Here is a 16,573-nt window from a genome sequence, read left to right on the forward strand (position 1 = left end):
GCACCAGAAAACATTAAAACCAACTAAATCATGGCTCTTCTTTAGGTTATTAATATTTGGCTCCACTGGACATACATAGATAACTTAATCCTGAAATGAGCTTATCTTTTCTTTTCTTTATTTTATTCGATCTATTGCTAATAAAACATTGCTAATAAAAACAGCACGCTGCCCTAGTAACCAATGTGCTGATTACAACTGTGAGAATAGCTGAGAAAATGTCCCCCCTTCAGACAGAAACCATGATATTTATTCAAAGGCTTCCTTTGATTAAAATCGTTTCAGCTTTCATTAGTTTCCAGCTTTTAAAATTAAAAACTGCAAATCTGCAGAAAACAACAACTCTGCACGTTATCCATTTTTCTTAAATACTGAGAATGTTATTCTCTGCATTTCTTTAGTTTTTTACGGCTTTTTTTCTGTTGTTTTTGTATTTTGGGACAATAAAGACGAGTTTCCACTCTTGAAGTTCTATAGTCAAAGCACACGGCACAATAATTTAGACTACATTTTAAGCTCATACTACGTCATTTTGATAAACAATACGGAACTCACCGTCACTGGAACCACGTTTTGAGGACTGTCCACCTGTAGCGTTCTCTGCGGAAATGAGGAAGACACAGAGTTTGATGTGTGATGAATGTGTGATGGTGCTAAGAGCAGTAATATTAAAATACCATACATGGGTGTAATGTTACAGGCATTAAAGAACTATTGGAGGTTAAACGCAGTGACCCTCACAGCCGTCACGTATAATGGCTTCAGCTCCACATTTATACAGAAGAATGAAGCAGCTCCATCAGCACATTATATATGATTGTTATTACACAAGAAGTCAAGACTTTCATTTGTAATGTGAAACTGGAGCTGTGGAGCTGAACCTCTTAGCCGCGGAGACCTACGCTTTTTAATTTCATTTTTATTATTTAGCTTTCTCCCTCTCATAAACCTGCACCTTATTCCACAACGTTTTTCTTCATCCGAGGTCTTTAATCCTGTCAAACCGCACGACATCTGCAGTCAGAGGCAGTGAAAATGATCAATCAGCAGAAGCAACATCTGGAACACTGTGGAATCACACTGGGGACAAATATAAGCTGAAACACCGTCGTGGAAATACGTTGTAGGCAACTCGCACAAATTCGCCAAACTGCGTTTTAAAACTGCGATTTGGGAACAAAATGTTCTCGGACGGTGTAAGGATCAGTGACTCTGTTAGCTGTTATAAACGGGGACTGGGGGGTAAAATCGAGAGGCTCTGAAGAAGAAAGTGAAACTGAAAGAAGAGCAAAGACGAGCGGGAAGTTTTTTGTTTATTTTGTTTTTTAAACATTTTTGCTTCCGTTTTAAACTTTATTTGTTGTACAGATGTGCGGATACGTCAGCGGTCCTTCCAGTAGTTGCTCATTATTAGGTTTCGCTCCGTACGATACAATAATCTAACACTCAGTCTTCAAACCCTGACACCGAGCTACCGCAGCGGTTTGTGTCGGGTTTAAAATATGAATCTAATCGCAGATTCTTACCTCTGCGCTGCTGTCGATTTGTTTCAGGATCTCCAGAACCACCGAAGCGCCTCCTCCGCGGTAAAGTCTGTGACCTTTAAACATAATTTAAAATCTTGTGCAGAAATTGTTCCCAGTGTTTTACCACTATATTTTTTTGAATGAATATTCTGATTTTCTGCCTCCCCCGTCCCTCCATAATGTACACTGCATTATTATTTGAATAAATCATTTGATAAAAATGAAGATTTTATTTCAAAGATTAAATTATAAAACGTTTTAATTAATCATCAAAATGAACAAGAAAAACGTGAGAGTTTAATTTTGGTTTATTTTTTTAAGGACAGTAAATCTTTGTCACTATGTTTCAAGTTACAATAAGATGATGACATTGAAAAACAGATTAATGAGGCTTTGGATGATTTATGGATAAAACTCATTCACAGCTTCACGGCCCCGAGGATTCATAGTAATGCGAAAGGTACCCCTCTGCGTCCTTATGAACGCTCAGGATTCTTAAACTTCTTAAACAGTGGGGCAAAAAAGTATTTAGTCAGCCACCGATTGTGCAAGTTCCCCCACCTAAAATGATGACAGAGGTCAGTAATTTGCACCAGAGGTACACTTCAACTGTGAGAGACAGAATGTGAAAAAAAACAAATCCATGAATTCACATGGTAGGATTTGTAAAGAATTTATTCGTAAATCAGGGTGGAAAATAAGTATTTGGTCAATCCGGTTGTTCAGTCTGACGTCACTAGCCGTGTCTGGGTCTAAACTCCGCTGCAGGTCCATATATCAAACGATCACTATGGCATTACTGAGAGTTGAAAAACTGTCTAAAGTCTTTCATCTTTAATAAAATGATCAGCGTTCTGCTCTACCAGGTGTAAAAATTGAGTTTAACATCCAGGCATCCATGAAAACGGAATTTATGACATTTAACGGAGTTAGAAGTTAGCAGGAAGTTAGCTCGCTAGCTTCTATCTAAATACAATATAGCATGTCCTGACTGCGGGGTTTTGGAAACAAATTAAAACGTACAGCTCTGTTATCACTTCCAGCATAAATGAAGACAGAAAACTAAACAGCAGTGACGTTTGCAGGGTTACTGAAGTTTGGCTAGCTGGTATATAATGATGTGCTACGTGACCGCTAGCGACACAGCTATGTTAGCATAATATAAACAAGCTAACTTTTTTTCCACTCGATAAAAGTTACCGTGAGTGTTCTCGGTGGTCAGGAACAAATGTAATCGCATGGCAGGATGCTGTAAAAGGACCAAACTTCAGCCAGGAGAACAACTGAGATAATCCATCCACAATACGAGGTTAGTCATTCATATACTGCTGCATGGGCTGGGCTGTAGTTACATCCTAAGGTTTTAAAAACTGAGCTTAAATAAATGATTAGTGGTAATAAAAGCCGAGGGAGGTCAACAGGGATCACTGACTGTTTTAGGAGCTTTTTGAGATCAAATAGAAGAAAATACATAACATTAACCCGTTTGTGCCCAGATTTTTTTCAGAGTTGTAAGGCATATCATTTTATCAGTTGAGTCCCTCTGAATCATGCTATGTATTTATTTTTTCCATTTTGTACTTTTTTTTTAAGAAAATAGCATTTTTATGACTGGCAACAATTGTTGCCAGTAGTCACACAGCTTGTCACTAGGTCAAATGTCACCTAATAATAATAATAGAGAAGTAATAATAATAATATAATAAGAACAAAATAATAATATAGTCATAATAAATAATAACAAAAAGGTGGAGCCTCAGGTTCCCCCTGTATAAAATTCAAAACATCAAACAATTTGAACTGATTTCTTTATTCTCAATTTTTTTATACTCAAAAACTCAACAAACATTTTTTTCTTAGAACCTCTAAAAACATATATACATATATAACATATTTCTTCCCATACATTCCATCATCTTTCATGCATGTTCTACTCAGTGTGGTACTTCTTGAAGCACTCCACATGTAGTGGCACATCACACTTTCCACACGCAAATGATGTGCGTCCGCCGCAGTTCTTGCATCGCTTGTACCTGCTACCAGTGTTGCAGGGCCAGTGGTTCAAATTATCAAACCTGGTGGCATCAGTTATCGCCACCGCCATTGAAGATCTTCTGCCCTGCCTACTTGGCTTTGTTCCATGGCGCAGGAGGAGGGTCTGGGCTACCAGCCTCTGGAAGGAGAGGAGATCCTTCTCCCCGCTTTTCCAGGACCTAAATGAATGACAAAACAAGCATGATAGATGCATGAATGTGCATCGTTTCATCCTTTCTACAACGTCATGCCCCATATGTAGAATGTTCTGTAAAAGCAATATCACACTTGAGTTTGTGATGTTGGTCTGGATATCATCACTGTTGCTCTTGTCGACCGAAGAGCACTAGCGATGACCTCGAGTCAAACATCACCAACTCGATTGTGATATCACTAAATAACATACAGCCTTGTGTACCTGTAATAGCACCAGCTGTTCACCATGGCACTGTTCAGGGCCCAGCTGAAGCATGGCCACCACCACTTCTTGGACCGGATGTTGACTCTGTAGCGGCTGACAAACTGGTCATGCAGGTCCACTCCTCCCATGTGTGTGTTGTAGTCCTGGATACACTTGGGCTGTCTGACCTTGTCCATAGTCCGCTTCTGTTTATTCCATCTCTTCGCCTCAGTTTCGGTGAACTCCCTCTCCATGTTCGACACCACGGTGACCACGCTGTTGTCATTCCACCTTACAATCAGCTTCTCTGCCTCAACCAGATACTCAGCATCTCCTCTGGGTGTCTTCTTGAAGGTCTGGGGTGCTGTGAAGGGAACGTTATGGAGCTGAGTTTGTCGCATCGTGCCACAGCTGCCATAGCCTCTCAGGGTCATCTCATCCACCAGGGACAGGGTTGTGAAGAGGTTGTCGTGGTAAAACTTGACTCCAGGTGGCACTTCAGCTTTCTCTGCCAGGCCAAGGCCAAGGCCAGCTTTGGCCGCAATTTTGATTTTTTTGAATTTCCTGTCTTGGTTCTTAGTTTTGTGGAGCATGGGCCCAACAATCTGACTGGTCACATTTTCATTTGTGCCACTGACCTTTCTAGTCTCTGTCTGACTCACTGAGGATGAGCACCCAGGATCATCATCGGGGGGATTTGGCAGCTGCATGTCCGAATTAGGTAGAAAGCCTTCACCTTTGAGTATTCTTGATGGGAGGCGGTTATGGTCACCAGTGGCCTCATCATCAGATTGGTCACTGTCACAGTCTGTGTCATGTGCGTGCATTTCTGACTCAGGCACAACTGTGATGTCCGCCACAGTTTCAGAGTCCTGCAGCATGGCCAGGATCTCTGCTACGGTGTACCTAAGGAAAGGACAACATACATGTTAGCTAGCAAGCGAATTTTAGCTAGCAAGAAAATGATGTATGGTAATGTATAAAAATCCTATACACAGAGGCCTTGAATACCTGTGAATTTATTTAGCTAGGAATTATTCTAAAAGGACTAAAATGAGCCATTGTACATCATTCTACAATTTTAAATAAGTAAATTAGGAGCAATCCTGCAGACAGTGTTTTCCTTTAGTTAGCGACATGCTATGTGCCCACTGGCAACTTTTGTTGCCACTCACAGAAATAAGCCCATGAACAAAAAAATATTTATCCTAGGTACAATTTTTTTGGGGAGGGTTACTCTAGAGACTTGAATGATTAAATAATTATAAATATGTTTGGGGGGAAAGTCATAAGAAATTTATGAAAATTACCTCTTTCCAGGATGATTTGCATCCGCCATGTCTTCAGCCAGAAAGAGCGGGAAGCAGATGATGTCATGCGATAGGAAGCACTTGGAAACGATTTTTTAAAAATCAAAACCTTTGTCTAAGTTGTCTACTAGCATATAAGTGGAAAAAGTTGCATTAGTACCTTTGAGATTTTTTATTGTGAGTCGAAAATGACAGTGATAAACTTTGGCAACAATTGTTGCCAGTGGGGCAAAACATGTTAACAACACAAAAGCCATATTAAACGCAGACTACTTTAGACCCGGAAGTAGGATTCGTCGCGTCATCACTGAACAACCGGATAACAAAAATACAACTCAATACTTTGTAACATAACCTTTGTTGGCAATAGTTGGGTTGCGGTCACGTGGTTCTGATGACGTGCGGAGGCAGCGCGATTTTTGAGTGGAGGGCGGAAGTAAACATGGAGGACACTGTGGAGAGTCAGGAGAGCAGCTATTGTGCAACTTTAGACCCCGTTTCTCGGGAGAGATATAAACAGATAGTTAAAAAATATATCGGACGTGATCCGTATTCTTTGAAAATGTCCGAATACACCACAGAAGTAAAGGATTTGCCTACTATCGAGGCTGTGGATATCACCAACTACTTGGTCCTCCAGACTTCTTACTACACTAGGCAGCAAATGAAAGCTTTCAAGAGTCTGGAGGCGTACAATTTTTTTGTCAGCGGGTGGGTCCACAACCTTGGAACAAAACGTCTCCGTGATGGATACAGTTTGGTGTTTGCAAGGGTGAGTGTTTGTTCTTATATTGCTTTATCTTAAACACGCTAACAGTTAGCGGTAGCGGCTTTAACGTCAACAAACATGCCACATCCTTAGGACTTCGTTAGAGTGACAGTTGTTTGTTTCAAGGTAAACCATTCTCAGCCGTCTGTTGCATATCCAAAATCGCCTCTGCACATCGATGCTGTTCTGCCTTAAGCTTCATTCTTTTCTCTCGTTTGAGAACTGATTCCGATCTGGGTTTTCGTTCGTAGCCGAGATTGACCGTCGGAGCCCAGTCCTCCGACTCTTCGTCATCCAAAGCACTTGGGCAGCCTATAGTCCCAATCAAGTCAATATTAGACTACTAACTTAAAAGCACTAAGTAAACGAGAATTTAACGACAACCTAATGCTAATAAGTTCGTTTGCAAACATAACATTACCTCTGACGAAGTGGTCGCTGCAGACACGGGCATTGGCAGACTCTGCTCCTCCCGACTGTAAACGTAAATTTAAAATCCATTTTTTCCTACGTTTTTCGGTTAGAATTTTCCATTTTTCTCCTCTTCGTTGGGCTATTTTTGGTACCCTAAAATACCGTTTATCAGTTTCTCTGGTCGACCTACTGGAGCATCCGTAAACACAACAGGACATAGGCATTTTGCGTACTGTCTGTCTGTGATTTTGCGCTTATCTTTTTCACTTCCGACCGCCAGTCAAATTTCGCGCTTTACGTCGACGTCACGTCTACGTCAAATGAAACCTAGCTATAACAGAGGTCAAACGTTTACTATAGGTCTTTACCAGGTTTGCACACACAGTGTAGACAAAAGGTGGAAACGCAAGGTAGGTGAGCGTGCAACGTAAAGTTTGAATTGAGTGCGAATCGAAGCGGGTGCTCACCAATCATTAAAAGTAACAAAGTCATTGAACACATTTATACAGTTACCGTTACGTTTATCAATCATATATCACAGATTTACAGTTTTTTTGTAGTACTATGCTAAAAAGCAACTACAGAGTGAAAGTCTGGGTCAAGCGCCGAGGCGACGGCAAGAACAAAGGAACCCTCGAAGCGTTAAAGCTAGCTTTGTAAGGGAATATAACGGAAAAGTATGAAACGAAAATGTTTTCTTTGTTGATAGACTTTGTTCGCAGTGCAATTTACTTGTTGCCGGATTGTATGATGAAAGTAGACACGATTTCGGGCTCCCACATTTTATCCGAAACTTTACATTAACCAGTTTGTTTGTTTTTTTACTGTTATTCAAATGCGACCGTGGAAATAACGAATAGAAGAAAATTCATTCATTCTTACCTTATACTAATCGTGGTGCAGGCCAGTGCAATGCATGAACTGATGCCTTCTCCGGTCAATTCCGCTGAGAGTAAACCGAATGTCCCGCTCTACTGTACAAGACAATGGTTACCTGGAGGGATGTACCACTGAGAGGGGTGCTATGGAATAGTCCAAGTGGTTGCAGCTTCAATTTCCCGCTCAACCATAAATCATTGGTTTTTCAACGTGATTGTTGTCACCTTGTCAACTATAAATAGATCAACAATCAACGATGACAGAACAACAGTGAATCAATGTTATTTCAATGTCAGTGTCAGGTTTCATCAGCATTTCAGTGTTGTTTCTGTAGTATCAGGTAAATGTTAAACGGTAGGAACGTTTCTGCTGGGTTGTTGTTGTGGGGGGGATGAAAAATAATAAAGGACACTCATTGGAGTAATGGCGCGTCTCGTGTGTCTGTGAGTTATGCCTCCAGTCAAATAACATCCATAACCTCAAATAACGGAACATGGTGTCAGAAGACAACTGGAAACGTTAGTTGGGCATAAGTGGAAGGTTTCGGCGTCGGTGCCAGGTTAAAGGTCGGCCAGAGAGGAGCTGCACGAAAAGAGACGTGGCGTCATGAGTCAGTTTCAAGTCACCCCGCCGGAGAAGTTCACTTTTAGGTCCGACGACTGGACCAAATGGATAAAGCGTTTTGACAGATTTCGCATCGCGTCTGGATTGGAGACGCAAGCGGACGAAAATCAAGTGAACGCCCTTATCTACACTATGGGCGAGGAGGCAGAGGACATATTGGTATCCCTGCACCTGACTCCCGAAGAGGCGAGCGATTATGAGACCGTTAAAAGGAGGTTGGATGCTCACTTCGTAGCCCGAAGAAACATCATATTTGAGCGAGCGAAGTTTAACCAGCGCCAACAAGAGACGGGTGAGTCAGTTGACAACTTCCATACTGCACTGCATTGTGTGGAGCAGGGAAATTATTTTACTGCTATTGTTAAATAATTATCATCATTACCATTGCAGTATAATATAATCTGCAGTATGATCATTGCTCTAACAAAGTAACAGATAGCTTTAAGAAGGCCTTAAGATGTTATGCATGCAATTATTATGTTAACCTTGTATTCCAGATGCAGTTATAACTATTTTATACATATTGCATATCTGTGCTTGTTTTTAGGTTGAGTTGATGTTCAGGTTTATTAAAGGTCTTAAGCTTCACTGGTGTGTCCAGATGATCCATGCTGAGGGAAAACTAGAACATAGAAGGAACTGCAATACATGCTTACAAAACACTTATATCAGGTCATTTTATATTAAGGTTTCGTTAGAAGTTCTTGATTAAAACATTTATTTAGTAGATGCCATATCCATAGTTTCAGTTCGATTATTACATATACGAGAGTGGCTTCTGTCTCTCTGTCTGGTTAGAGGTCAGGAGCTAGTCGGCGAGGTGAAACAGGGTGCAATTGTGGTTAGCACACAGACACACACACACACACACACTCAGTTAGAGAGAATCATTTATAGGGGAAAGTTTAATCATGTTTTGCTGGGGTTGCAAAAAGAGCAGTTTGTCGCAGAACTGCTGCTGAGGTGTCAAGATGACAAGCGAGCATCCGGCAGAAAATAGAAGACGATGTTCTTTTGAACTGTGTTAAAAGTCATTGTGGTTTTGATTTGATCTATGTATAAAATGTATCTGTGACGTTGAAGGGGCGTCATTAAAGTTAAGCCCTGACGGTATAAAATATCTGTGTATGCTTTGATTAAGTTGAAGATCAATTCCTGTTCTTCCCACGCGTGTATTCATTAAAATCATTGTTTGACCAAGAGCTTCTGGACCATGGTTGTTTGTACTCTCCTTCCTCAATTTTTGAACCTTAACAATTGTCTGGCAGAACATTGTGGATACGGGACTTTGCATGATGAAATGGTGCGAGACAGATTTGTCGTGGGTCTGAAAGACAAACGATTGTCAGAACAGCTACAAATGGATCCAGAACTAACGCTAGAGAAAGCGCTTAACAGAGCCCGACAAAGTGAGCTTGTAAAGAAGCAACAAGAGATGCTAAGCACTAACTTTAAAATGGATATTACCAACTCACAACTGAACCGCGTCCATGCTAAATGGCAAGAAGGGGCACGTCCCAAGCAACTGACACCGCTACATAAACAAACCACCGCCAAAACACAGAAAGAAAAAAAGACACAATGCAGAAGATGTGGAGACATAAAAGGTCACAATCTTCAACAATGCCCCGCGAGGGAAGCCGCATGTAATTACTGTACCGGGCTGTAATAGAGTGAATTGTTGCCCCCCAGTGGTAAAATACAGAAGTGCCCATTACAGGGCTAGTTCTTGGTTGACCAATATATAACAACAAAAAAGGGTAGTTTCTGCACGCTAAGAAAACAACAAGTTAGTGTGTGATGTCCTGCTGTTCAATAAAGGCACCTATCCACGTCCTTCTGTCCTGATCTTTTCAAAGAGCCTAACCCAGAATATCACAACTGGCGACGAGGATTCTAAAGATTTCCACAGCGTGACAGAGGCTGTAGAAGGGCTGTGTTCACATGTAAAGAAAAAGACAAACCAAGACGTTTTCTTCACGGCTGCAGCGGAACAGCTTTTGGTGAGCTAACATGGCGATGCATGTGGGTCGTGTTGAAGAGTATAATGAATCGAGAGAAGATTTTGAGTCATATTTGGAGCGGCTGGAGCAATGGATGTTGGCAAATGATGTTTCCGATGAGAAGAAAGTGTGCACGTTTCTCTCTGTGATTGGAGCAGATACATACAGGCTGCTAAAGAATCTTGTGTCTCCGAGGGTGCCGAGTACCATGGGATATGCAGCGCTGACTGGAGCGTTAAGTGCGCATTATAAGCCGACTCCAGTGGTGATAGCTGAGCGTTTTCGTTTTCAGAAACGTAACCAGAAAGAAGGGGAGGCAGTTTCTGACTATGTTGTCGCCCTGAGGCAGTTGTCAGCCACATGTGATTTTGGACAATATTTGGATGAGGCCCTGAGGGATCGTTTTGTTAGTGGGCTGCGTTCTGATGCCGTGCAGCGCAAGCTACTATTGGAAAAAGATCTTACATTTCTACGTGCATGTGAGATTGCCGTATCCATGGAACTCGCTTCGAAAAATACGATGGAGTTCTCAGGACGCCAGGACACTCACCACGTAAATGCCTTGACAAATGCTCCAAATTTTTTCAACAAAGGATGGAAAGGACAGAACAGGCAAGAGAGCAATAACAAGCCAAAGAACTGGAAGGGACCTAAAAAAAACACAGGAATGAAGCAACCATGTTATTGTTGTGGTGGAAAGCATTCAGCACGTGAGTGCAAATTTAAGAGTGAAAAGTGTCATGTTTGTGCAAAAATAGGACACATTGCACGTGCTTGCAGGAATAAAAAATTCAGTCAGCAAACTCAGTATTTGGAAACTGAGGATGAATGCTCAAGTAGGAATAATGAAGCTGAACTTTTTGGAGTATATTCAATGTACTCCATCACCTCCAGTGAGAAGGGATACACAGTGGATGTTGCGCTTGGGAGCAAGAACACCACCATGCTGCTGGATACAGGATCAGCAGTGTCGGTGGTATCAGACAAGTATTATCAGATGCATCTCACTCATTTCCCTATAAAACCAGCCAGTGGGCTAAAGCTCAAGTCCTACTCAGGCCAACACATTGTTGTGCGTGGATATATTATGTTACCAGTACAGTATGGGACTCAAAACATCACCCTACCACTGATCGTTGTTCAGGGAGACAGACCAGCTCTGATTGGACGAAACTGGTTAAAGAAACTACAGCTGAACTGGAAACAGATTTTCACAGTACACAAGGTACTGGTGCAGAAAGAAGCAAAGCCAGGAGTACTAGAAGTGATTCAGCGCCATCAGGCAGTGTTTTCGGATGACCAAGGCTGCATAAAGGGATTTAAAGCTAGAATCCACACTAAACCAAACACTGCACCAATTTTCTGTAAAGCTCGCCCAGTTCCTTATGCACTAAAAGAAGCTGTGGAAAAGGAGCTGGACAGATTGGAAAAGGTGAAGGTTATTTCAAAGGTTGAGAAAAGTGAGTGGGCATCCCCTATTGTTACTGTGCCAAAAGCAGACAAAACAATTAGGATATGTGGTGACTACAAAGTCAGTGTCAACCAGTGTGTTGAAGAGGAAAGATATCCACTTCCTAATACGGAAGATTTGTTTGCTACTTTAGCTGGAGGAACATCCTTCAGTAAACTTGACCTTTCTCGTGCCTATCAGCAGCTACAGTTGGATGAAGAATCAGAGAAGTATCTGGTCATCAACACACACAAAGGTCTCTATAAGTACAATCGCCTCAGCTATGGTGTTTCCAGTGCTCCGGCTCTTTTCCAGTCTGTGATGGATCAAATCCTTCAGGGGATGGAGCATGTGACCTGCTTTTTGGATGACATCCTCATCACTGCTTCATCTGAAAGGGATCATTTGAAGAGGTTGGAGGAAGTACTCACACGTCTGGAGAAGCATGGTGTCAGAGTGAAGCTTTCCAAGTGCCACTTTCTTCAGAGCAGTGTGGAGTACCTGGGACATCGTATTGACAGGGATGGTCTGCATCCTTTAGAGGAAAAGGTAGCAGCCATAGCAAATGCACCAGAACCAACAAACGTCACTGAACTGAAGTCCTTTCTTGGTCTTCTAAATTACTACAGTCGATTTTTGGAAAATCCATCCACCATTCTTCAGCCTTTGCATAACCTGTTGAGAAAAGATGCTAAATGGATTTGGACCATGGAATGTGCAAAAGCATTCAGGGATGCAAAGAGTCTACTGCTGCAGAACAAAGTGTTGGTCCACTACAGCACAAATCTGCCATTGAAGTTAGCCTGCGATGCATCACCTTATGGATTGGGCGCAGTCATCTCTCATGTCATTGAAAATGGAGAGGAAAGGCCTGTGGCTTTCGCATCAAGAACATTAACTGAAGCTGAGCAAAAGTATGCCCAGATAGAAAAAGAGGCCCTTGCCATAATTTTTGGAGTAAAGAAATTCCATAAATATCTGTATGGAAGGAAATTCACCCTCATAAGATAAGATAAGATAACCTTTATTAGTCCCACACGTGGGAAATTTGTTTTAGCAGATCATAAGCCACTGCTGGCTATACTAGGGCCAAAGTCAGCTGTCCCAACACTCGCTGCACTAAGAATGCAACGCTGGGCTCTTATTCTAATGGCATACAACTATGACATTGAATATAGAAGATAGCTGAACATGCTAATGCAGATGCATTGTCACGTCTACCTCGGAATACGCCAGACAACATTGCAGAGGAGGGAAGTATCTTCTATTTCTCACATGTGGAAGAGCTACCAATAGTAGCTAAAGACATTGAGAGAGCAACCATGAAGGATCCAATCCTCAGCAAGGTCTGGAGCTACACCATGAATGGGTGGCCGAGTTATATGCAAGACGAATCACTTAAGCCTTACTTTACACGCAGACACGAGCTGTCAGCAGAATAAGGATGTGTTCTGTAGCAGTCCCTCGGACCAAGGAATAAATAGAGAGAGCCTCGACGGGTGCAGTAATTTTTACTTTGAGATTCATTCAGAATCTAACAGTGCTGAGGTGCACCAATGCACAGTGAAAACTAAACAGAAACACAAAATACATTTTCTTAGACGCTTATTACAAATATGAACTCAAATAAAGCAGAAAATACAACAAAATATCAGTTAAGCAAAGAAATAACACTTAAAACATGTACCTCGCTCTGCATTCCAAGGGCTGCAAATTGTTAATTTCGCTAGAGTCCGGTATCACGCTGCTTCACGCTTCATTGAGAGCTGCCTACTGGGACATGTGCGCCACAAAAACCGGTCTGAGCTGGAAGTGCAGCTTGCCGCTAACTAAACAACAGAGCCCTCTACTGGACGCTACACGTAGCTGTTCAGGCTTAGATCAATAAACAAAACTGGACATTTACATGTTCTTTGGGGACAACGGGTCATCATTCCACCAGTTTACCAACAGAAAGTGCTGGAAGACCTGCATCATGAACATCCAGGTATCTGTCGTATGAAAGCACTCACTCGCAGTTACCTGTGGTGGCCAGGCTGTGATGGTGATATACAAGAACTGGTTCAAAGCTGCTCAGTCTGTCAGGCTGTACAGAAGTCACCACCCGTTGCACCACTCCATCCGTGGAAGTGGCCTGAGAGAGTTTGGCAACGGATTCACATTGATTTCGCTGAAAAAGGCAAGCAGTACTTTTTAGTTGTCATTGACAGTCATTCAAAATGGTTGGAAGTGTTCCCTATGCCATCCATTACCTCACACAACACCATTGAGGTTTTGAGAGGGTTATTTGCTTCATATGGACTTCCAGAAGAGCTTGTTTCAGACAATGGACCTCAACTTGTGTCAAAGGAATTCAATCAGTTTTTGGAGTTAAATGGAATCAGACACACAGCTGTTCCTGCCTATCATCCTGCATCAAACGGGGCAGCAGAGAGGTCAGTTCAAATCCTGAAACGATCCCTGATGAAGAATGTGCTGGAAGCAGATGGTAAGGCCAGATTGCCACTCAGTCATCGTTTGGCAAACTTCCTTATCATGTATTGCAGTACACCGCACACTGTGACGGGTCGTACACCAGCAGAGTTGTTCCTGAAACGTCAGATCCGGACTCGCTTCAGCCTGCTGAAACCTGAACTAAGCAGACACATTGAACAGAAACAGTCTGAGCAGAAGCGACACCATGATTACAAAACCCAACCTGTTCGTGTTTTTTCGGAGGGAGACGCTGTGCGTATCCGAAACTTCAGGGGGGGGGGGGGAAACAAAATGGACTCAGGGAACGGTTCTGAAGAAAATGGGAAGTGTTACTTACCTGATACAAGAGGGACAGAGAACATGCACAATACATGTGGACCACCTGTTACCATGGAGACAGACTGTGGAGAAATCCCCAGTTATATTTTCACCGGTTTCGGAGGGACGGCCAGAAGTGATTATGGACGGTGTTGTTCCAGAGATACCACCAAGTCCACCTGGGATTTTAACATCACACCCCTTACCTCCTGAACCACCTAAACAGACAACCGATGAACCACCAGTATCCACCCCAGAAACCACCCAAAGCCCATCTGTGGAACGCAGATACCCAGAGAGACGCAGAGTTCCCCCAAAGAGACTGAATCTTTGAAAATGTAGAGTTATGTTTTAGCTATTTACTGCCAGTTATTTTAGAAGTGAACAGTTTAATAATAAAAGTAATGGCTACATTTGTTCTTTGTTCGTAAGGGCCACAGAATATTTCTTTTGGTGGGGGCAGTGAAATACATTTAAAGGGTTGCTTATTTCAATTACAAATCTAAAAGGGGAGGAATGTAATAGAGTGAATTGTTGCCCCCCAGTGGTAAAATACAGAAGTGCCCATTACAGGGCTAGTTCTTGGTTGACCAATATATAACAACAAAAAAGGGTAGTTTCTGCACGCTAAGAAAACAACAAGTTAGTGTGTGATGTCCTGGGCCCTATTTCAGGAAGCCGGTTTAGAAAACTCAGAGTGAAAAACGATACTCAGGGTTGAGTAACCCCGAACTGTCCAACTCGGAATATTCGGTTTCAGAAAGGCTGATAACAATTAGTTCAGTCAACGCGGAGTTGCTTTAACCCCAAGTTAAGCGCGCGGACAAGGATACATAAAGCCCTGATTAGTGGAGCACAGATTAAGCGAGTCACCATGGAGACGGAGGGAAAGAAGGCGCGGTCAATGTATTTTACAGCGCGTGAGGCCGAAATTCTGATGGCAGCATATGCCGATAACATGCAAATTGCGCAGAAAAAAAGTAACACAGCCTCAGCTGCAAAAGAAAGGGAGCATGCATGGCAAAACAAAGCCGACAGAGTCAATGCGTGAGTGTTAATTTAAACATTGATCTAGGGATTTCCACCCATTTAACACGTTATTTTATTTTATTATATTTTATTTTATTTTTTATTTTATACATTTGATTTTGTGATGTGATTTGAGCGCAGGTGCAACCCAATAGGCCCCAAACGTTCCTGGCAGCAAGTAAAAATGAAATATAAAAATATAGTCCAAACAGGTAAGGTGTAATTGTATTATGAGCCATAGTGCTTGGTCTGTTTGTCCTATGTAAATCAATTGCAGTTAGAGGCTACATTAATTTCCCCTCTGTAAGCACTTATTGAAATTATCTGAGCACATTACAAGTACATATTTGCTTACTCTGTATGCTCAAACGTGACCCGTTATAGCCAACAGAAAAAAAAGCGGAGGCCTGAAAAACAGGTGGGGGTCCTCCACCACCACCACTCACAGAGGCTGAGCAGTTGGCTTCCACATTTGTGATAATGTTGGCAGCATCACATATGATCTTCACAGTGCAGAGAACACAAATTAGCATCCATTACTATAGTGAAATAATTTGTTAGTTTGAAATGCTACAGGGAACTATGTACCTGTACATTAATGCTGTGGAAAGACTTCCTGTTCACATAGTCTCCTTCATTTACTGAAGGAGCAATGATTGGAATGTGAGTGCCATCTATACAGCCAATCACGCCTGGGAACCGTGAGAATAAATGTAAAATTTAAGTAGTAGTTCAAGTATCACCACATCATGAATTAAGTTTTGTTCATCCTGCTACCTGCAATTTTGTGGAATCCCTCTTTGATAAATCTTGTGGGTCTATGACCGGGGAACACCACAAACGAGTACAGGAGACGTTTCAGTGCAACTGTAACATTCCTGACTGCCCGACAGACGGTAGCCTTGGAAACGTGCTCAGCGTCACCAATATTATACAGAAAGCTCCCGTTTGCAAAAAACCGAAGTGCAATACAAATAATATGTACAGAACTGAGAGAATGTCCACGATGTGTCACATGAGCAATATTAGGCCTGAGGATGTTATTCAAATGAATTATAGATTGTGCTGAAAAACGGTAACGTTCACACAGAAAATAATCAGGAAATGATAAAATGTCCAAACGCGCTCTAATCACTCTCTCCCGGCGGAGAGCTCTGCGGAGAATTTGGGCTTCAAGATCTACTGGCTCTTCAAGGAAGGGGCACGCCATGTCTGACACTTCCTACTGTCAGGTTTCCGACAAAGAGGCGGAGACAGTCAGGGTTAGTTGTGGTAAACCTGCTAGGGGGCAGGTTAGCTTCACGGAGTGTGTTGTCATAGTGACTCACTCAGGCTTCATCTG

General features: G+C 42.1%; 1 protein-coding gene across 1 annotated transcript in view; it reads right to left on the bottom strand.

Moving 5' to 3' along the window:
- LOC146564940 (uncharacterized) overlaps positions 1 to 6,769 on the bottom strand; it is a 62,120-nt gene extending 55,351 nt beyond the window's left edge. Inside the window, exon 1 of the mRNA XM_085292752.1 lies at positions 6,461 to 6,769. Within this exon, the coding sequence (XP_085148878.1) occupies positions 6,461 to 6,493 (33 nt within the window). The 5' untranslated portion in view covers positions 6,494 to 6,769. The remainder of the gene's footprint in view (positions 1 to 6,460) is intronic.
- Between the last annotated feature and the right edge of the window lie 9,804 nt (positions 6,770 to 16,573).

The sequence above is a fragment of the Mchenga conophoros genome, linkage group LG11, assembly GCF_057382185.1.
Source record: "Mchenga conophoros isolate Kocher_MC1m ecotype Shallow Benthic linkage group LG11, M_conophoros_male_GT1.1, whole genome shotgun sequence".
NCBI lineage: Eukaryota > Metazoa > Chordata > Actinopteri > Cichliformes > Cichlidae > Mchenga > Mchenga conophoros.